The 23,421-nt window shown below is 36.5% G+C and overlaps 1 protein-coding gene across 5 annotated transcripts in view; it reads right to left on the bottom strand.

The window, feature by feature from the left end:
* mast4 (microtubule associated serine/threonine kinase family member 4) overlaps nt 1-19,586 on the bottom strand; it is a 152,275-nt gene extending 132,689 nt beyond the window's left edge. For all 5 annotated transcript variants that reach the window (XM_065284553.2, XM_073814774.1, XM_065284554.2 and 2 more), the window contains exon 1: nt 19,153-19,586. In XM_065284553.2, coding sequence (XP_065140625.2) covers nt 19,153-19,395 — 243 coding nt within the window. In that variant the 5' untranslated portion in view covers nt 19,396-19,586. The remainder of the gene's footprint in view (nt 1-19,152) is intronic.
* Between the last annotated feature and the right edge of the window lie 3,835 nt (nt 19,587-23,421).

Genomic DNA, 23,421 nt, shown 5'->3' with positions numbered 1-23,421 from the left:
CACCACAACATTAATGATCCCACGAGAGAGGATTTCACACGACAATATATTTCTAACTGAAGGACCTTGCACAATTTTCCACACTCTGTTGCCTTGTGAGTAACCCTGTATGACACATCAATCAGGATTCATCATTTATTCATCCTGTTATGAAGTACTGTGTTGTTTTATCATGCAGAAATATTATTTATCATCTCTCTCTGAATAGACATTGAGCAAACCATTTAATCTGCAGTACTGGTTACTTAGAAACAGTTACAATTAAATGTTTAAAGCCATAAACAAAAGGATACAAGGGAATATTTTCTTTGTCTCTCTGGACATGATTGTTTTTACATTTTAAACTTTATAGTCTCCCTCAGGAAGGGTGAAAGTCACAAAAATATTTAACAAATCAAAAATCAGCACTTTTATAAATGATAGAGCATTGCGTTAGCAGCACAAATTGGGATTGGTTCGATCCCAGGAAAGACACAAGGAATCCACAGAAGTCGCTTTGGATATGCCAAATGCATAAATGTTTAATTATGTATATTTGGGACATTTGATATCCTTGGAAATACTTTGAAGTAAAGTATTATATAAATTCTATGCTATGTACATTTCAGTACCATTGTTTAAAATTACTTTAATAACATTACTATACCAAAGTGTCATAAATTTTTTCCACGTCAAGATACTTATACTGTATATTCTATATTGGTATGAGTATATATTAATATTCCAAACTATTTATTTGAGTGGAACAGTGTGCTAACTATGATGTGAAGCTCTTTTTCCCAGAAAATGACGAGATATGTTTTTGGGATGCCTCCCGTGAGAACTACTGACTTTAGTTACTCATGGAGTGTTGGGCCATACTTAAACAAACAAACTTTATCACACTGAGGAGAGGCATTCAACAACTAACCCAGTATTTCACTCTATTGTAGGACATACAGAAGTAACTTTCTCTTTTATTCAAATCTGTTCTAAAATGAGAAACACAAGTGATTGACCTCTATTCACAATTTTAACAGTAAGATTTGACAACAGGAAGGGGAAAACATTCTCAGGCTTAAAGACTCACACAAGGTCATGGGTAAAACATATGGATAGTCCCTTATGTTTGTTTTCTCATGAGGGGCTGTATATCATGTCCTCTTACATTTCCAAGTTCCCATTATTGAAATAAGACAACTGAGAGTTAAAACACAACCCATTATGTTTGAACTATTTTCTTAAAGCCACTTTCTACTTTTTATTTTTCTTAAAAAAAATGACTCGTTTTGCTAGATAAGACCCTTATGCCTCATTTTGGATCGTTTAGAGTCCTTTAAAGGGCCATTCCACTTTTTTTGAAAATATGCTAATTTTCCAGCTCCCCTAGAGTTAAACATTTGAATCTTACCATTTTGGAATCTATTCAGCTGATCTCCGGGTCTGGCACTAGCACTTTTAGCATAGCTTAGCACAAACCATTGAATCTGATTAGACAATTAGCATCACGCTAAAAAAATAACCAAAGAGTTTTGATATTTCCTATTTAAAACTTGACTCTTCTGTAGTTACATTGTGTACTAAGACCGACAGAAAATTAAAAGTTGCGATTTTCTAGGCAGATATGGCTAGGAACTATACTCTTATTCTAGCGTAATAATCAAGGAATTTGCTGCTGTAACATGGCTGCAGCAAGCGTAGTGATATTAAGCACTGCCCGAAAATAGTCCGCTTGATAACTTTCAAAAGCAGGGGACATGCGGGAAGTTGTACATTCGACCCCGCTCCACAGCTTTATTGTACCTGTATTGAGCTTTGTTTTTCATTATGGCGTACGGCCTGTTTTTTTTTTTTTACATGTTTATTATTTCATACTGCAAATCATATAGGGATTGACTGAATTGGCATTCGTTCTTGCAAACACAAAATCCTGGAAGGACTGTCTATTGGTTGTAGGGCTGTAATGATTAATCGTGTGTCCCATTAAAAATGCAGGGTTTCCCGCAGCACTTTTTAGTTCGGGCGGCCCACCTTAGCTGGGATACCCTACCACCTTAACAAGGTCGTAGAAAAAAAATTTGCTGCACAAAAGGCTGTCAAGTGCATCTCAGAGAATAGCGTGGACGCGCTTCACACTGCGAGCGGGCACGCGCCACATAGCCGAAATGAGAAAAAGACATGGTCCGTCAATGTCTGGAGGATAACTAGCCTGTTGATAAAACATTTAATTCATTAATAATCTAGTATGTCTTGATTTTCTGTCATAGTTTCTTCAAAATTGAGTTTTAAATAAAAATATTTTCATCATGACGCATACGCCCCACCCCTTTGATTGGCACACCCCCGGCCCACCCACCTGCACAACCCTACCACCTTAACTAACAAATTTTCGGCGGGAAACCCTGAAATGCCTGTCTGAAATCGATTCAGAATCGATTTTAAATCGATTATGTGTTTCATGCACAGCTTGTGCGTGTACTACGGCATTTTGTCAGTAGGAAGTCCTTATCAATCTAAAATCATTACGAGTCAGAGTCGTTTATAACGTGCATTTAAAAAAGCAACACTCATTGGCACACAGGGAGTTCCTGCACGAGAGCGCCCCCTGGCTTTTGGATGTGCCGGGATTTCACCGCAATTCATTCAAATTCATTCATTGAGAAAACGCGCATTTGCACGATTAATCGTTACAGCCCTAATTAGTTGTTCCAGTGTTCAGTAGCAGGATATTAGGGAATTTAAATCAAACAAGGAGCAATGTTTTTCAAGCACCATAATTTACACTTTTGGAGAATTTAAGTATTTTAACATAAAAATTGACAAAATTACATAATTTAACTCACTTTATTTAGGCTAAACCGTCATGCTAAACATACACACTTGGGGTCTTCACAGGTCCACCTGGATCCGAAAACCCGAGGTCTGACCGACGGAGACTCGAGTGAACTTGGTGCTAAAATGTTCAGTCCGAGTGCCTTGGACATGGGTCAGGTCTGATATTAGTGGCCTCGTGTCTTGGGTAATTTAAAATAAATGTGCTTTTACCGCATGGACTAGGGGTGCACAGTTATATTGGCCGATGATGCTTGCTATGCTTCTCAATGAATTGCGGTAAAATGTCGCTACATACAAAAGCCAGAGGGCGCTCTCTTGCAGAAACTCAATATGTGCTGCAGACAAAGAACCATACACACGCAGCTATGACACGCAGCTCCAGGAAATGTATATAAATATAAATGAAATGAAATGCATATCAAGTCTTGGTAAGAAATTATTTGAGTTAATTTGGGACCGGGTACAAATCTTTGGACAAAAAAAAACTTCTAATGCACATGCTAGGCAGACAAGAGCATCAGTAAATTTATTATCCAAATCTCAAAAGGATCACTTTCTCACGGATCCATGTATTTTCTTAATAATCTCTGCCACAGATCAAAGTCATTTACCAAAAGTATTTACATGATGATGTCATTGCAGGAAATTCTGTCTGTTTGTATCAGATTACTTTGCATTTCAAGCCCCTAAAAATTGATCTTCTGAACTTCACTCCAACTTAACAGCAGGAAGCACCACGCTTTGCTGAACCATTGAGCTTTCTGTTAATGTCATTAGCAGCCAATTTTCGACTACTACAAGTTGTTTCAGCACCTGACAGGCGAAGTATCAAATGTCACTGTCAGAAATGAATCAACGTAAAGGCCTATATCATGTGTAAAGGTCAAATCAACATGAGCTACTGCACTGCAAATCCAACTGTGGCCCATCTGCCCGAAATAAACCAAGACCAACCTGATATTCTAAAATCAGACATGAAAATCATGAACCACCCGCCACAACAACACTAAACCAGAGTAAACGGAACCTGAGGCTCTAGTCTTACTGGATTAATATGCTTTGCATAAAGGGCACCGACATTTCACAGATAAAGAGATAGTACTTTTGACCAGTCTGTTTAATGTACACTTGATATAAAGACTTAGGGGCGGTTTCCGGGACAGGGTTTAGATTAGGGAAAGACTCGGTCATTTAAGAAGTTTTTCCAAACACACCTTACAAAAACCATTGCTGGTGTGCATCTTCAGACAAAGCAATGGCACTGATATGTTTTAACATTCTCTATGTCAGTGCAATTTGTTAAGACAGTTTAGGCCGAGCTCACCCAAAAAAATCCTGGCCGATTATAAAGCACACACATAAGGGGAATCTTGACAGGTTATATTTTCTTAAATCTTTTCTTAAATCTGATAAACGATTTTCTAGGCAGATATGGCTAGGAACCATACTCTCATTCTGGCGTAATAATCAAGGACTTTGCTGTCATAACATGGCTGCAGGAAGCACAATGACATAACGCACTGGCCGAAAATAGCCCCCATTTAAAGTTACTATTATCATTGCGCCTCCTGCAGCCATGTTATGACAGCAAAGTCCTTGATTATTACGCCAGAATGAGAGTATAGTTCCTAGCCATAGCTGGCTAGAAAATCGTTTATTAGGGGTGTGACGAGACACTTAATTCACGAGACGAGACATGAGATTGGTTTCACGAGAACGAGACCAGACGATATTTTCACACTTTTTAAGAAATCTCTAATAATAAAATAAATGAAACAGAAACTGAAATCACGTTATTTTTAAAAGTTTTTTTTACTAATCAAGGACTGGCCCTAACAATTATTTTGCTAACTGATAATGAAGTAATTTGTTATTTTTGGGTAATAAAAATAGACCCAAGTGTGCACTAGCCTTTAAAATTACATAATAACGAAGATGCAATAATAATTGGTTCAAATAAAGTATTAAAACCAAGTTACATTAAACAACATTACATTAACAAACACATTACATTTGTATCCTATAAATAAAAAGCATTATGTATGTATTATAACAAATGCCTGCAGGGGGCGATAGTGGACTCGTCTCGAGGATGCTATATTCACTTTCACTTTCACTTTAGACGGAGAGAAACGATTATTTTTAGTCAAACAATGTTAAAATCCATTTCAATATTTAATATATGTCCATTTCTTTACAATAGAAATGATACAGCCACCGTAATGTTTTGCAAGGACATGCAGACATTAAATCATGTAAACTCTGAGTGAGGGTTTAATCTGCTGAGACTTCACATCTGACACTGATCAACAGACAAACACAACGCGTCTCAGAGTTCACAAACGAATATTATTGGAAACCCAAACAAAAAGGCAAAGGCAGTTAAAGACAGAATATAATGCATGCACTGTAAAAGGTTCAAACAGAAAGCTGCATCCTCCAGAGGTCGCATATGCAGGCTGCATACATCATCAAGGTTTATTGCAGTTAATTATATGAGCATTACATTCGCAAGTCGTAAGCATATTAGCTACAACAATTTGCGATTAACTAAATAATTAGTAAACTTTATAATTGTTAATATTCTCTAATAAGACAGTCTTCATTAAGTAAATGCAGTTTAAATGCGACCTCCGAAGGATGCAGTCTTTTATTTGACAAAAACGCCAGCATTTCACTTCCACAAGAAATCTCGCGAGACACATTTAATCTCGTTGCACGAGATCTCGTCACACCCCTATCGTTTATGTTTAAATCGTAAATGTTTAACTCTAGGGGAGATGGAAAATGTGCATATTTTTAAAAAAGTGTTCCTTTAAGAACACTGTCATTGCAGATGTCATCCTTGGAACGTCATCTCTGAACTTTTTGACAGCAATTAGCTGTAAAATGTTTTGTTCCTGCTCGATTTTTGCTATCTTCGAGTAAAATAATGTAAAGTTTTTCATAAGATCCGCTGGGGTCAATGTGTTAGCATGACAGAAGCTTGATGCTGTCGGGAGAACAAGCAACAGCCGGCATTTTTCCTTCTACCGAGTGCCTCTCGCGTAAATTATTCGATTTTGATGGCTTACATTTCTTCCACACCACAGAAAACCACCACAGGTTCAACAATGCCATCAAAGTATTATTTTGTTTTTGTTTGTTTGTTGATCACAAAGTACAAAGTAGATGAGGAAAACTAGGATTCTGTGTGTATTCAATGCACCGCCATCGTTGTTTACAATGCGTGGAATGGTGCGCTGTGATTTGTTGAGCGGATTTATTACATTCTGCAGAGAAGGAGGACTGGTGTTTATCACGTTTTGAGAAAAAGGGAGAAAAGATGACAGAACAGTTTATATATCAATTATTATTTGTATTCTCATTGGAATGTTTTTATTAATTATTTATTTATATATTGTAAATCTTATTTTAGCATTTAATATAATTTTTTTTAATCAAAGTTGAAACTGTTAACATTAGTTAATGCACCATATAAACTAACATGAATAACTCCATTAACACAAACAAGAATTAATAAATGCTGAAAAACTTGTTAATGTTTGATAATGCACTTACTAATGTAAGCAAATACAAGATTATCGTAGAGTGTTACAGAAATTTGTATTTCATATTATTCAGTACACAAATAATCCAGGGTCTGTTCTGTTCACACAACAGCTTACAGGCAAAGATCTAATACAGTGTGTATATGTACATATACAATACCCTGATCTGTGATTTAACTTGATCTGGGACTTTACATACCACAAAAAAATTTTCTTGTGTCTGTGCAATTTCTATCAAGGCAAACAAACCACTGCTCCTTCACTTGCTGCTTAGTTATTCAGACGTAAAAGCCAGAAATGTGCAGATGCTGCCCAATTCCACTATATCTAAAATTATGTATACATGCACAAAATTTTGTCAATTCGACTCAAATTAATCTGATGCAGGTTACAACAGTACAATGTACATGTACCCTGTTTGCACTCCTGGTAGCGTTTCATAATTCTGCCCACTCACTGCTTTGGTACGCCCTCAAAATTACATTAGGGTCTGAAGGAAACGGAAGTGACTTGTTGGCTTGAGTCATACTGAAACTCTCAAATGTGTTATGTGTTATGTTATTTTCTTGTTTTTGCTAGGTATTGCCCCATGACTGACGCGCTATTCAGTCATGTTTTTTCCACACTTCCACAAACAGTTTCCCCATCTCAGCTGTCTACCAGATCCATACAGCAGCTTGCTTTGAGGTTGCCATTTCAAAAGGTTGGTCATTCACCTCTCATTGTCTATTGTACAAGTAATGATGTAATCATCCCGATTTAAAATCCAAAATATCAAACATTTTTTATATGATCGGGGCGGCCCTAATTTGCTTGTGAGCACATCGGGATGTGTAAGATTTCATCTGTAAACATTATACATTATATAATAATCTGAGATTAACATTGGAACCGATCAAGGTCCAGGACCTGATTTTTCCCTCTCAAGAATCCACGAGAAAATCGGTCTGATAATCCTGTAAAGCCAGTGAGATAGCTTTAAATAGGGGTGGGCGATACGACCAAAATCTTCTATCACGATAGGATTAATTTTATATCATGATAACGATATGTATCACGGTAGAGTTTTTTATGTTTTAATAAGGTTTAAATCTTTAATACCATAGAAATGTTCATAATTCTCACAAAAAACATATACAAGCATAGAAAGAAGATAAAAACAAACAAAACTCAAGCTCTCTGAAGATACACAGTCAATAAGAATGATAATAAATAATTATGCATGTATGTATAGGCCTATATATATTTTTATTTAAGGTAGAAAAGTGATTTAATCAGGAGCAGTGAGAGATTTTTTTCTCAATGCTGTTTGATTAACACGAGTGACAGACAGGAGCAAAATTAGGTAACTTCCCCTTTAAGACCAAAGTCCGGATCCAATACACTGTTACACATGCGCTTTATCTTTTAGCTGTTTACTTTCTCTTAAGACCTTACTGGTCGTGTCTATGATGATGCTTGCAAAGACGGGAATGTTGACGCATATGTGTATTTAAGGCCAATAAAGCGGGAAAAATGCTCACGAGCTTAATAAGCAGAGGTCGCGCGACTTGCGCGCTCCTCACAGACAGAAAGAGCAGCGGTTGCGCGACTTGTCCGCTCCTGACACACAGAAAGAACGCACGCATACAGATCTGTTGTCTGTGTTTCAATGGCTTAAAATAACTTGTTTTAAAACTGCAGTGCTTAAATACGTGTACAAACGTTACGTTTTCGCGACCACAAGCACAGGAGCGTGACGTGGGCACGTAACCTCGATAGAAACGATAGTCCAAAATCTCTACCGGTTGACAAATTTCTACCGGTTAATTTTGTCTACCGGTTTATCGCCCACCCCTAGCTTTAAACATGCAGTTTAGAGGCTGTTTACACTTGGCATTAACATGCGTTTTTGTCGATCGGATCAAAAGTAGACAACGTTAATGCCAGGTGAAAACGGTGTTCAAAACGTTTTGAACGCGTCCACTTTCGACCACTTTCAACCACATTCAAAAGTAGTCGAAACCCCTTTCAATCGGATTGCTTTTGTAGTGTAAACGCACATGTGGTTGAATGTGTTCAAACAGCCACACACGACCGCCTTCTCTCCGCCCATTTATCTAATCTGAGGTACTAAACACAAGTTTTACGTCTTTTCTGACTTCTGGCGTGAACACACGGTGAACAGCGCTATTTTTAGCCTTTCATTGATAAAATTAAAGCGGCTGATCTTCGTAGTTTAGTTTTGAAAGCGTGTGAAAGTTGCGCTAAAAATTCTGAGAAAGCTCTAATATATACACGTACAAAACTCTGTGCAGCATGTTTACTTGCTAAACAAGCAGTGGACTCTGACATAATATTAGTTCGCGTCCATATAAACTCACAATTACTCCCGCTCGCGTTTGAATGACAGCAGAGAGACTCGCCCACCGTCTCGACAGACCACCCCCTCAAAGTATTCAGGGCAGAAGCGGTCGAAAGTGGACAAAAGAGACATATTTAAATACCAGGTGTAAAAGTAATGTGTCTCTCTAGTCTACTTGTGATCCGATCGATGAAAACACATCTTAATATCAAGTAGGGCTGCACGATTTGGGTAATTTTTCCCATTACGGTTATTCATGCTAATATTGCGATGTGCGATTGCGATTATAATAAATGGTATCATGAGTCAACTTGATGGGTTTTAAGGAAAATCCACACACAGTTTAGTGATAATGCTAAAATGTGTATTTGTAAAACTAGAAATGTTTTCGTATTGCCACGTGATGTAGCAACTGCTCAGTGTCAGTAATCCTAAATCCAAAATACTGCCATACAACAGACGTAGAGTTTTTTTTCTAGCTACCAGATCACTGTCAACCTCCTCTGCATCCATCTTCGCTCTGGTATTTCTGCGCTGCGCACACACAAGTGACGACGCACACCACACAGGTGCATGTCACACATGCACTACCTTTTTTGTTCGTTTTTCTTTCTTTTTTTTAAACAGCAAGGAAAATCATCAAACTGTTATCAGAAAGTTGGTGTTAACAAGTCCACACATGGATTTATTTAATATAATTGCAACATTTTGCTGTCATATAATTGCACAGGCTGACATTGCGATTGCGATGCGATTAATTGTGCAGCACTAATATCAAGTAAAAACAGCCCCTTAGTCTGGTACTAGGCTTAAGTCCCAGCCAGGAAATCAGTTCTAATGCTGCATTTACAACAGCCCCGGTAGAGGCGGCAAAAACGTGCTAATCTCGCGTAGTTGAAGGCTTGAACATTTGAGTTTACTCGTTTCATTCGCGCATGAAATTTAGTCATTCAAGACATTCACGCAGAAATTCGTGTCATGGGAGGGGCTTCTGCGACTCTGTTGAGACTCCACTCCCTTCCTGTAATCACGTCACTACTATAGCAAGGTCGTGATTGGTTAACGTGGTACAGAAATCCGCAGATTTTTCAACTTGGACGTTTCCCGCGACAATGCTCAATTCGCACTGCGCATTCCGCGCAATCTGGCCGCGCCTACCACGCCTCAGGATGCCTAATCGCGTCTTTGCATTGCCTTAACATGCAAATCCCTCACGCTTGCCGCCTCTACCCCATCTGGTGTGAACCCTGCATTAGTGTTAAACATGGTAAAACACATTAAATTAAGCTGAATATTTTCACCAGTGATATTCATAGATCAAAGCACCAACCAATTAAATGAATCAAAATGAGCTATTGTTGAACTACAGTTGGTTATAAAAGTGCTAATGCAAAATAAATATACCACTAAATACAATGCAAAAACCAGTTCACAACAGTTCATGAAACCTTTCTAACATTTCAGCTTGGAAACCTTGGAAACCTTCTGCACGAGGCATACCAGACCTCTCAAGGATTTACAACATTTCTGTTTCAAAGAGTTATGTCCTAAACAACAGTCTAATATCCTGGTTCCACAGAAGAAACGGGGACACTACCCATAAATTGTGAAGCTAATGAGTTACTATAGGCCTAAACAATCCACGACAATCTTGTCTGATGTAGAGAAGCCATCAAATGTAAATAGCAACTGGTCTCATTAATCCTCTCAGTTTAACAGAGAAATGTATCATCAAAGAATATTCAACGTTAAGTAGATTTTTTATTTTTGTGGACTTTTTGCTTAAATACAGGCCAAATCACAGACAACTTCTGCTTTTACATGATTGCCAATGACATTACAGTACATCTGCCTGACCTTAACCTTTTCCCCTGCTCCATTTCCAACTAAATAATTTTCTCTGGAGGTTATTTTACAGAGCAGTGCTGCTCGGGTCAGCTTCACTGAAAGTCCCACTCCCAATGTCACAGTAGTGTCTCAATGACCTTAAAGAGGCATGCTCTCCAGCACACTGCACGGCTCCTTGCCCCTTAAGATTTACTGGTGTAAATCAGCACCACAGAATCTAAGTAGCAAGGCCATGTTTCCTGTGTTGACAACATTTCCCAATGGACATAAACAGATGTGTTGTTAAAAAGCATGATAGTGTAACACACTTGCATATTTCTTGCTTGAGGGAAAGAAAATTGCCTTTTGTGTTTATTTAGACATGCTCATTCACGAAAGCACTTCTGTAAAGTCAATGTCAGTTTGTCTGATGACAAACATCAAACTACAATGCAAAACAGACTCCACAGCTGCAATCCAACTCCAAAAACACTTAGGCCCTGTTTATATTAATGCATTTGCGTTTTAAAACGGCATTTTAAAATGAAAACGATCCTCGTTTATACTGGCATTTTAAAAAGAATCTTCATCCACACTATACACCACCATAAATGCATGAAACATGCCCAATCATGTAACTGGGCATGCGCATAAAAGTGTAAAATAACGTATTACTCTAATAATAGCTTACCTTTGCGCGTTTATGCAGCCTAGGGGTGTGCGATATTGACAAAAAGTCATACCTGGGTCCTTTGCTGGCAACTATAACAGACACTATTTTTGAACCTATAAAAATGTGTTTGGGAAAGTCTTATACTGTTCTATTTCCCCCCTCCAACATATTAATATGATTAATAGGTTAATTTTGATTTTATAACTAAACAGAAAGGTCTTTATGATTTAAAAAGAAAGCATTCAAGTGAACAGTACTAAACAGTAGCAAACTTGAAGCAAAAATAAATTTCAGCAAATGCAAACTTCAATCAAACATAGCAAGAGGTGAAGTATTGCTTTAGTCTACCAGAAATGCTTATTGCATTATTTTTAAAAGTGTGCGAGGTCCGTGCACGTCCTCCGCTAGCAACACAGAAATAGCTAAAAGCGCAACGCCTAAACGAGCATTATATATTAATGACGATGAGTTTATTGTTTTTATTCATTTATATTCACAAAACTTATCAACAAAACATCGATTAAAATTAAGAGACAAATTATCTGAAACGAAATTCATTTTAAAGTAGCAAACAAAACTTACATTAAACTGGAAAATAATGTCCCATTACAACTCTCCCTTCATATTGGCCTTTACAACGCCCTATTTGGCGTTTAAAATTACAGTCTATCTTTCGTAAGCTAACTAAATTTAAACAAAACATAAACACATTACAACAATACTCAAACCCAACAATCCTCAAACATTAATATAAAACAGACATTATCTATAAGGATACATGTTAAAACAATCCAATATAGCGTTTATAATAGCTGGTTGGTAGATGTTTACTATTTTTGGCAAAACCTCCGTTGCAAACCAAAATTTACATGAATAAAATAATTTTTACTTTTAAAATGATGCGCTGTCACGTTAACATCAGCTGTTCATTTACATAAGACTCCGTCTACGTTCATTTACACTCAGAGCAACGTCTGAGTTCTCAAACTAAAACAGGGTCTTCATCGTTTGCGAACGAATCCGTTTATGAAGGTCGAAAACGGTAATGTAGTGTAGATGAAAGGCGTAAACGTAGCAAAAGTAACGCGTTTTAAAGGATAAACGCATTAATGTAAACATAGCCTTATAGTGCTGAACTCTAGTATGATGATCATTGCTTTCAATGTAGATGGACTATAGAGCAACCAGGGTATCATTCCCTAAACAAAAGTGATGTGTTTGCGAAGACTTTTACTTTCCTTGGACCTTCAGGCTTAGTGTCTGTCTTTTATAATCCTGTCTTATTAACATGGATTTATCTTCCTTTGTAGTGTTGCTTAAAAATACAAAATCCTAACATAAGTACAGGCAACAAAGTTTATTTTAGCTTGCATTACAAAATTCTTTGTTGCACTTATGTTACCTCAGACAAGTTTCCAAACAGGTGTTAACAAACTGCCATCATGAAAAAGCTGAAAACCTGTGCAGGCACAACAGTAAGCAATGTCCTTATAATAACACCAACCAAACCACACATAATTGTTGACTGCATTAGAACTTTAATTTTCAACACTGTTTTGGATTGCCAGTAAAGTCTTGCTGTCATGAAGTTATATCTTAAGAAAAATACCAATGCCAAGTTCAGCCTATTATAGGTTATGACTGCTTTGAATTTGCCTGATATTAACTCTCTGGGGTCGACCGTGGCGTGCCCGCTGCAAACTTTTTATTTTTCAATCACTCTGCAAAGAGACAATTTCCTCATTTATTTATTCATTTTTTGTATGACATGTCACTTGATTGGTGGAAAAGAAGAAGCTGATTTACTCCAAGGGCAACACTGTCATGACGGCAACCTTCTTAAAACTGATGGCATTGATTTTTGTCCACTAATCAAGTGACTTGTCATAATAAGTAATAAATGAACAAATAAATAAATTTGTAAACTTCGCTTATGTACTCACTCCTGTCTCCTCACTAAAAGTTCTCTCCAAACACAAGTGATTTCTTTGTGCTTTCATCAGGCAATGGCCACACACACACTCAAACACAAGAGGCATCATATTTTTGATGCGCTTTGGGGTATCTTATACTGTACATAACTGATTGAAAACTGGACAGCTAAATCCTTATTTGCTCGCGCCTATCTCTGTACAGCATGTATATACTTACATTCTATTAAAATATTTTGTTATAAATTCACATACCTTATAGAAACCATGGTTTTATTACAGAAAAAGTACTTTCCTCTCACATTCCTGCCTAAAAGGCCCATTATGCGGCTCATGCAAGTATTTGTTTCCTCAGGTGTCAATCACAGATTATTCAGGAGCATGTTCTCGCATATGGCCTTTCTCAGCAAAAAATGTCTTAGATATTCTAAATCAATATATTGTTTTATGTGAATGAGTAGGCAAAATGATTTTCACATCATTTTAAAGAAAAAAAATCTAGATTACTAGGATCCTGTTTTGTAAAAAGTAAATTTTTGCAAAAAAAAATTATAAGTATGGGTTTTGTGGACTTATATCAGTGACTTTTAAAATGCATGCATAAACATTTTTCTCTCAAAAATACAAACATGAACATACATGTAGCTCATATAATATTGTAGCCAGTTTGTGCTGAACACAGTGTTTTTTTTTCTTTCATTTTTATGTTTCTAAACATCTGAAAAAAGCAAAAATGTCAGTGCAGGTCAAAACTGCTCAAGGATGCAAAAACAGCCAAGACCTCGGAGGGTTAAGCTAAACACAAAATCTGCATAATTCATATAACTCAAGGCAAAAAAATTAAAGAATTACATGCACTGATATGCTGTCTAAAAGTCATGTCCTCCAGTCAGCTTTCATTCAAGGATTTCTTACCCTAAACCCATCAGATGGCATCCATTCTGGCACCGTCAAATTTCTTTTCAGTGCCATTGGTTTTCCATATAAAAGAATTCACTCAGAAGCCAATATTAACTACATCTCTCATCACAACTGAACCAAGCGAAACCCATACAGTAAATCAAAATCAAACAGACAAGCATCCTGGGAACATCACCTGTGGTGGATGCAGGAAACCCTAAACAGATTAAAGTCAATCCTCTTAGCCAGTAAGCCATTCACCAACACTGTACATTCTCTTCACAGATCTGAGAAACTCTGTTCAAGTAAATGGATGATTATTTATAACAGTTGATATGTAGTTTTACTTGTTGAGTCCGGTCAAGAGCTTTATCAGTAAAAGATAGAAAACGGTTACTCAGATTAATTAAAACAAACATAAGAGTACTTATAATTCTGAAAACAATACGTTGTGAAAGATCATGAATGATGACTAGCTTGCCCACATATTAAAAGCAAACATTTCAAAACCCAGAGATTACTTTATAATCAGAGAAGCATTCAAGTAATTATTTTAGGTCTGCTAATCAAAATATATTGTCTCGGTTTTGATCTCAATGCACCAAGGCAACACCAACAAAAAAAAACTTTCTGACTGTATTAACTTATGCGGGATAAAACAACAAACAAACGTATGCTCATATGTGCTTTCTTCTCTAATAGAGTCACCATTCAACAAAACTGTCAAACAGGTTTCCTACAAAAAATCCTATGTTTGTCATTGGTAAGGTTAAACAGATCATCCTGTCCCAAACTTACATTTACACTTTTAACACAACTATGCCACGTCCACAAAAAGTTGTCCTCAAATGCTCTCAGGTGCCACACCTCAGAGCATCAAAAAATAAACTTTTAGGACAGTGGCAATGTCTTTACATTCAGGTCCTGTTCTTTTCTGGGACAGCAGTCATGAGGGAAGGGTGCAAAAAAAAAGAGGCTATTAAAAGGGACATTCCACTTTTTTCCCACTGGTTAATCAGCGTGTGACAAACCCGGTGAAACCGGTATCACCGGGTGGGAGGGGCTTATTTATTTTCACTTTTGAAATACGCAGCGGCTTGCGTACCCTGCGTTAAATCGCGTATGAATTTACGTGCAATGCGAGTTAGGGTTGTTGCGGTGACAGAATTTTCCCACCGGTTAATCAGCACGTGACAAACCGGGTGATACCGGTTTCACCGGGTGGGAGGGGATTATAAATGCACATACAGACGTGCGCATTTTACTTTCACTTTTGAATTAGATGCAACTGTTGTTTAAATCCAGCGCTTGCGTACGCTGCGTTAAATAGCGTATGAAGTTGCGTGCAATTGCGAGTGCAAAAGCTGGTTTAAGTGCTTGAGTCAATGTGCGCAGGTACTTCTGACAGAAACCCGCCAGTCCCAAGCAGAGCAACCGGTTATTCCTCCATCAAGCGCTACTTGAATGATGGGTTTATTATTATTCTTAATGAAAAACACAACAACACAACGATCTCGCTTATATTTAACATCATATATGTATATTATAACAAAAACGAGTAAGCACGCGGCTTCTGCCATGATCGTCTGGTCAGTCAGCTCGCCGCAGACTGACAGAAATAAATGAAATCTGACACCCCCCGCCGCTGCTCTGTGATGACGCGCGTTCAGCTCCGCTGAATTTAGGCAGCAGACACATTCAGTTCTTAGTGTTTGCTCTCTCTAACGAAACTTAATTATTTAATTACAAAATATCAAAACGACGGTGAAAGACGGTGTCGCGGTGGGCAAGTGATCCAACCGGTGAGAGGCTGAAGCACCAGTAATCACTGTTTCACCGACTATCGCAACAAGCCTAATGCGAGTGCAACACTGGTTTATTTAAGTGCTCGAGTCAATGTGCGCAGGTTATTCTCACAGAACCTGCCAGTCCCAAGCAGAGCAACCGGCTAGTTCTAGGGCTGCATGATTAATCGAAAAAGAATCACGATCTCGATTCATACATATAGGCGATCTTCATTTTAAATGACGGCGATTCACTTGCATTTACAGTATTTCCCTGTATTCAGTTTCTGCGTTCAAGTGTTCACGTATTTACATTACAACAACCCAAGAATATCAGTCAAACTTGCTAACACACACTCATACAGGGTAAAACCAAACCCTATTCATTCACCAATCAGACCCGATCGTTTCTCTCCTCTCTCTCATCTCATTTGCGGTGTTCCGCTGTCACTCGCGTGACGTATAACAAGGCGGCAGACCTAAACACAGTCGTTTACTTGGTGGATCTGGAGCGGCAATTTTCACAAAAAAGAGAGGATAAACGAGTGTCACTGTGGAAAATCCTGGTGGCGACGGAGAAAGTGAAGATGCAAACAACATTGTTTTCGAAAAAAGGCAAGGAAATTATTTACCTCAGGCTCCGGACGTTTCTAAATCGGAAGGCTGCAACCTCAGGAGGTCGCATGCAGGCTGTATACGTCATCAAGCCTGGTTCATTTGAGTTAACGGAGCATTACATTCGCAAGTTATTAACATACTTCAACAATTTATTATTAACTAAAAATATTAGTCATCTTTATAACGTTAATTGTTAATATTCTGAAATTAGACAGTCTTTATGATGCGCAGTTTAGAAATGCGACCTCCAGAGAGGCTGCAGCCTTCACATTGAGAAACGGCCTCTGTGCGTTCCCCATTAGAAAGGGTTTTTCGCACGAGGGGAACATTGTTACATGTCTGCGTTTCTCTCTGATGCCTCAAAATGTTGATCTTTTAGTCTTTTAAAGGTTTAACGTTAGTGTTTTTAAAGTTTTAAGGTTGGCCAGTTTGATAGTACAAAAAGCACAGGTGCAATTTAACAGCTTACAAATTTTAAATTATTCTAAATTTTAAGGGGTCTAAAATAAGAAAAAGAGACTTTTAAGAAACGTTATTATAACTGAAAGTCCTGTAGCACATTTTTTAGTTAAGTGCATAATAAATGTTTTTGTTAAAATAAAGAGAATCGGGTGAGAGAATCGGGATCTCAATTCCCATGGAAAAAATCGGGATTCACATTTTAGCTTGAATCGTGCAGCCCTAGCTAGTTCTACATAAAGCTCTGCTTAAATGATAAGTTAATTATTTTTCTTGATGAAAAACACAACAACAAAATGATCTCGCTTATATTAAACATCATATATGTATATTATGACAAAAACAAGTACGCACGCGGCTTCTGCCATCGTCTGGTCAGTCAATAGTCTGACAGGAATAAATGAAATCTGACACCTGCTGCTCTGTGACTTGACGCGCGTTCAGCTCCGCTGAATTCAGGCAGCAGACACATTCAGTTGTTAGTGTTTGCTCTCTCTAACGAAACTAAATGATTTAATTACAAAAAATATCAAAACGAAGGTGAAAGACGGTGTCGCGGCAGACAAGTGATCTAACCGGTGAGAGGCTGAAGCACCGGTAATCACAGTTTCACCGACTATCGCAACATTCCTAATTTGATTCTTACCGTTTTGGAATCCATTGAGCGGATCTCCGGGTCTGGCGCTAGCACTTTTAGCATAGCTTAGCACAATCCATTGAATCTGATTAGACCATTAGCATCGCATTCAAAAATAACCAAAGAGTTTCGATATTTTTCCTAGAAGACTTGAATAGAAAACCCCACTACTAATATGTTAAGATATGTCAGTGCTAAGGTGTTTTTAAATTAAGGCTGATCAATCATGCATTTTAGTCTGGGATTACGATAAGCACTGTCCGCGAAGCCGGCACTTTAAATCTAATAACAGTGTGGCAGTGACAGGAGGTCAAATTTCTCCTCCTGAATATCAGTTTACCCCGACCACCCTACAGTATATGTTCCCACCCACTTGACCTGGCTGTGTTGTTGACTCGGTGTGGAAACTTGTCATATATCTGATTTTTCAAGCTATCAAATCCTTAGGCAAGCCAATAGGACATCACTCTTACTAAAAGGGGCCTGACATATTAGCTATGTGCTTAAATTGACAATCACTAGGTCGAGCTGGACAAACCAGTTGGGAAGAGTGCAAAGACTAACCTACTTTACAAGTTAGACAAACAAAGGTTAAAGAATTCCTGTTTCATTTAAAGAACCCATTCTAGGAAACCAGCAATGCTTGTTTTACATAATGTACAACGTAATCACCACATATTTAGTTTAGTTTAATAAAGCTGCATGGCAAAGTAAAAAAAAATACATGTGTTGAATACATATAAACTTAAATATCTTAATGAACTCAGTTAAATTTGCCACAGAGCCTAACACTAAGATGTTCAAGTGACAACAACCTGTTAACTCCCTTAATTCGATTAGATTAAAACAGGACATTTAATTAAAAAAGGCAGCCATTTGGGTGAAAGGGTTCAAAACAGGAGTTTTTAAAACTTTGACGAAAGTTAAGACTTTACCTTGATATTTTAGGGTTCATTTATTACATACACTATTTTATTAAAATGTAATTTTTGTTGTTAACGAAGTGTTTTTATTAATTAAAAATATTTTGCCAACCTAAATGTCTAAAGCCACAACACAAATAAATATACAGATGTATTTTCTGAATAGAATGCCAGTGCTTGCAAGACAAGTCAGCAAAAAAGCCAATGCCATGCATGCCACTATCAGACGTCATCTTCATATGAGAATCAAAACATAACGTCAGACGGTTATAGGCTACTCGACCAATCACAATTCAGTATATGTATATGATTGTAAAAAATACAAAATCACAATTCATTATGGAAATAAATAAAACAAAGACAAATCGTAATTTAAAGTGAATATTACACTGGAATAACTTCAAAATCAGTTTGATTTTGCATGCGCACTTTCATACTGTATGTCACATTCAAAATTTAACCTTCTTGAAAAATATAAAAGGTTAACATGTAGAAGGTTTACTTAAAGACTAGCTCGATGAAGTTTGTGTGTAAAGCTCAACATATGAGAATATCTTTCAATGTAGAAGCTTACATAGCGCGAGAGAAATCGCTTTTATCCATACACCCACACTTTTTGTTCACTCTCCTATTGCGATTATCGAAGATAATGCTATATCTGTGGTATATTAGTCAATGCACTTTAACTTACCATTTCATCATCGTCTCCTTCTCCTTCTTGGTGCTCTTCATTTCTCTCCTCGTTGCAATCCTCCGAATCATTTCCTCTCACTTTCCCTTCTAAACTTACAAAACCTAAAGCGTGAAATGTCAATTTGTCAAAGTGCAATTCGGGTTCGTACGGCTCGGATCGCGTATCGCCCTCTGACAGAGTGTCTGATCCTGATGTATCGTCTCCGCCACCGCCAAATGTTTCACACTGTTCACTCTCCATTGCCCTAAAACATCTCGTTATTTTTCTTGAACTTTAGTGACATGCCGTAATACAACTTGTCCGATGTCTGGCTAAGAAAACTACCCATACTAGGCTGCGATATTAACTAATATTAGTGTTATTTTGAAGCCAAACATTCATCCTGAGTGAAGTTTGTATCACAAAACTGCATGCTCTGCCTCGCGCTGCAGCGTCTTTGACTAAAGCCTGAGCTTATTGGTTGTGCAAACTCCGCCCATCAGCCAATAAGAGAGGAGCGCGCTTTCTACGTCAACTCAAATACACGCAGAGCTTCTGACTTTAAGCTCAATTTGGATTTGCATTTGAATGTAACAGGGAGAGGTTTAATGTCAAAAGCTAAAGGGGTTTCTAGATCAGTGTATACATCTTTATCACTGGATGTTCTTCCCAAAGTAAAAAAAAAATATTTGGAGAAATAAACCACACTATTTGAAATTGTATGTAGGCTAATTGTAAAGATCATGGTGGATAAGAAGTACCGAGTTATGACACATTAAACAAGGTATTTAAAATAAATTGGATTATTCAATATCTAAAGGATAAAGATAGATAGTATATGGCATTAGTTTCCAAACAATTTATTTAAGCAAATGGGTGACCTTGCATTTTTGTTAATATGTTATCATTCAATTGAAAAAATACCAGTTAAACTTACTTATTTCCATAAACAAGCTCTCTTGGTTTGGATTCTGGCCTATGAACACAACCTTTCCCCTGGGAGATCTTACATTTGGAACAACAAAGATATGCTGTAGAAAATAAAACACTTTTCTTTGATCAATGTATTAACATAGAAGGAATTTTTGGATAAATAAAAAAAATACCAATTAAACAAAGGAATTTGCTGGTGTGATGGATGCGGTCCCCAAAAAGGTATTGACTCTTTTTAGAAAATACATCGCAGGATGGAGATCCAAACCTTATTCGCATTAAGAGTAAAATATTAATTGGAGATATAAATATATTGCACAATAACTATATAGTCACAAATAACTATATTAGAAACAAATTTAATAGAATTGTTTATCCTCCAGCTCGTTTCTTTTTTCACTACTGTTTTTGGGAAGGTGAATTGGTGCAAAGCTTGGCAAACAGTTGACAATTTTTTATTAATAATAAAATAAGTTTCTTTTAAATAATGCATAGGATATACCCAGTTAAACATGCGTTGGAAAGGTTTAAATTGAATATTGATTACTCATGTTGTTTTTGTGAAGGTGTAAAGGAAATCATTCTTTATTTATTATTCCATTCTATACAGATTCTAAAGATGTTTTTGGTTGAATTGAAATGATTTATTATGAAGAACTGTACATTGTTTTACAGCTAACTGGATTGGACATAATAATAGGCCTAAATTTGGATGATTAAACACTTGATAAAGACAATAAATATCTTATTCAAATGTTGATTTTACTGAGGAAATTTAATATTCATAAAGTAAAATGTTCTTACTCCAAACCAAATATCTCTCATTAAAAAAATATTGTACTATGATAAAGAACTGTTACAGTAAAAATCACAAGATTACAAGCAAATATGACATTGCTAGTTAAATGACACCCTTTTCTCCTTTTTTATTTTATTTATTTATTAACTCTGGCATGTTAATTGTATAATAATTGTATACTTTTGTTTAATTGCAATGTTTCTCATTGTACTGTTGTATTATGCCAAATAAAAAAGACTTTTAAGCTCAATGTACAGTTTATTTCATTGTTTTTGTTTTTATTTCATTTGCATGACTACCAAATGTATTTAATAGATATAACAGCTTACATAAAATATAAAGAGATTGATAGACACTAATAGATTAAGATAGCAAAATAAACTCATTAAATATTAATTTATATATTTTATTGTTTAAGCATTAAGGTGACTATAATCATTTATATTTTAGGTCATATATTTTCCCACCATTTTTAAATGTGATGTTCCCTTAAAACATCTTAAATACAAGCATGGTGACCCATGAACATGCAGAACTCAGATTTACTGTTTCAATACCAACAATAACGTTGATCCAGGACTAATACCCTACTTGGTAAAATCACATTATAGAGGAAGAGCACAACACCTTTTGTATTCTCCGATCTACTCTTAATTTCCAGGTCCTTTGTAAGGATCCTGTTTGGTCTTTCCAGACTATTAATTGGGTTTCAATACAAATAGAAAATTTGGGTCCCATTCGATTAGTTTTATTTTTGGTTCTTTAATGCAATGAGTTTTAATTTGCTCATATTTACAGTTACATGAAATGAATGATTTACCCAAATCAAGACTCAAGATTTATTGTCATAGTTAAACAAACTTTTATGTAGCTATTTTGCTTGACAATATAACTATAAACAAACAAAAACAAATCTTTACTATGATAAATTATTATTTGCCAAGAAGACAGAGGATTTTGACCACTCTAAAAGTAAACCAAAGCATGCATCTGTCAAAGTTTAGAACATGCCACCTGACCTAAAGACTTTTTAAAATGAACTATAAATAAATGTGTCCTTAAAATAGATTTTAACCCTGGATAACCCACGGGTCAAATTTGGCCTATGTTAATTGCTGTTAAGAAAAGGGTTCTTGGGTTCTCCAGGGTTAAATTCATTTCAAAGATTGCTGTGTTGTAAAATGTATACACTAACTAATTGCTCAAATTGTGTAGACCAAACATAAATTCGTTCGTGGTGTTTTTATCTATTTTATTTAATAAAAGCTGCATACAGTTTTTACATGCACTAGGGGGCGCTCATCTACAATAGTTAGATTTGCAAGCATATACGCTACAAGGGTCTGCACCCTTTTTGTGAGCAAGGGCTACCACAATGGCTAAAACAATCTGGAGGGCTACTTTTTTATGTAGTCTACTCAAAACTTTTTTGTTTTACTTGTTGTTTTTATTTAATTTACTTGTTTGTATGTTTTAACTATGTTTAAAATGTTATACATAAAATAAGACAAGCTAATAAAATATGTAATAAATAAATAACAAAATTGAGGCAATTAATAGAATGTGTTTAGTGGGCAAATCACAAACTCTGTGCAGGCAACCTGGTGCCCACCGACACCATGTTGGAGACCACTGTGCTACAGCATATGATGCCTGCAGTTCAAATTAAAATTCAACATTTCAGTTATAAGCAGGTCTAGATAAAACACTGGGCAAAAATGAATTCATACAGGGTTTGCAAATAAATTGAATAGCACAGTGCCTAAGCATTGTTGCTTCATGTTTGTTCTGTTAAGAACAAAAACTTAAAGATGTACATGTTTACATCATCTGGAAGCAAAATCTATCTTTGGAAAATAGTTTTTTATATTGATGAAACCAGATTTTCTCTGAAGTAGTCTCCTCTAAATAGCTCAGTAGTAGAGAACTGTATTAGTAGTGCCGAAGGTCATGAGTTTGATCCAACCTATGTACTGATAAAAAATTTTTTATACATTGTAATGCACCACTTGGATAAGAGCATCTGCCACATGATGGTGTAGTCTTATTTTGCAACATGTCTAGATTGCAGAATGAACATTTATTTAATCATGTCATTTTTAGGAATCATTCTGAAAATAAAGTCAATTTTGGTAAAAGGATCTTGTGAAATTCAACCAAATACACATCACACAAAGCAAAAACCCACACACTTTTATCTGAGTCAAGGATCTAGACCGCCCTCTTCCATGAGTCAAGTAATAAAAGAGATGAGTGGTAGAAGTGTAGATAAACATATAGGTGGGGGATTTTAAAACTGCACTGCTCACTAATCCTCTATATATGACCAATTTCCTGTAAGTGCTCGTAACTGCTTTATATATATTTGCCAAACAAGTGACCACTCATACTTTGATGTTGGACCAAACCAATAACACAAATTTAAAATAAATCAAAGCCTAAAAAACATGTTTAATATCTTTACTACGTGCAATAACAAAACGTGCAATTAACAAAAAGCAAAGGATGTTCACGGTTTCCACAATCTTTATCAAGCCAACTGATCTACATGTGGT

The sequence above is a fragment of the Paramisgurnus dabryanus genome, chromosome 5 (assembly GCF_030506205.2).
Source record: "Paramisgurnus dabryanus chromosome 5, PD_genome_1.1, whole genome shotgun sequence".
NCBI lineage: Eukaryota > Metazoa > Chordata > Actinopteri > Cypriniformes > Cobitidae > Paramisgurnus > Paramisgurnus dabryanus.
This window is presented reverse-complemented; position numbering and strand designations above follow the sequence as displayed.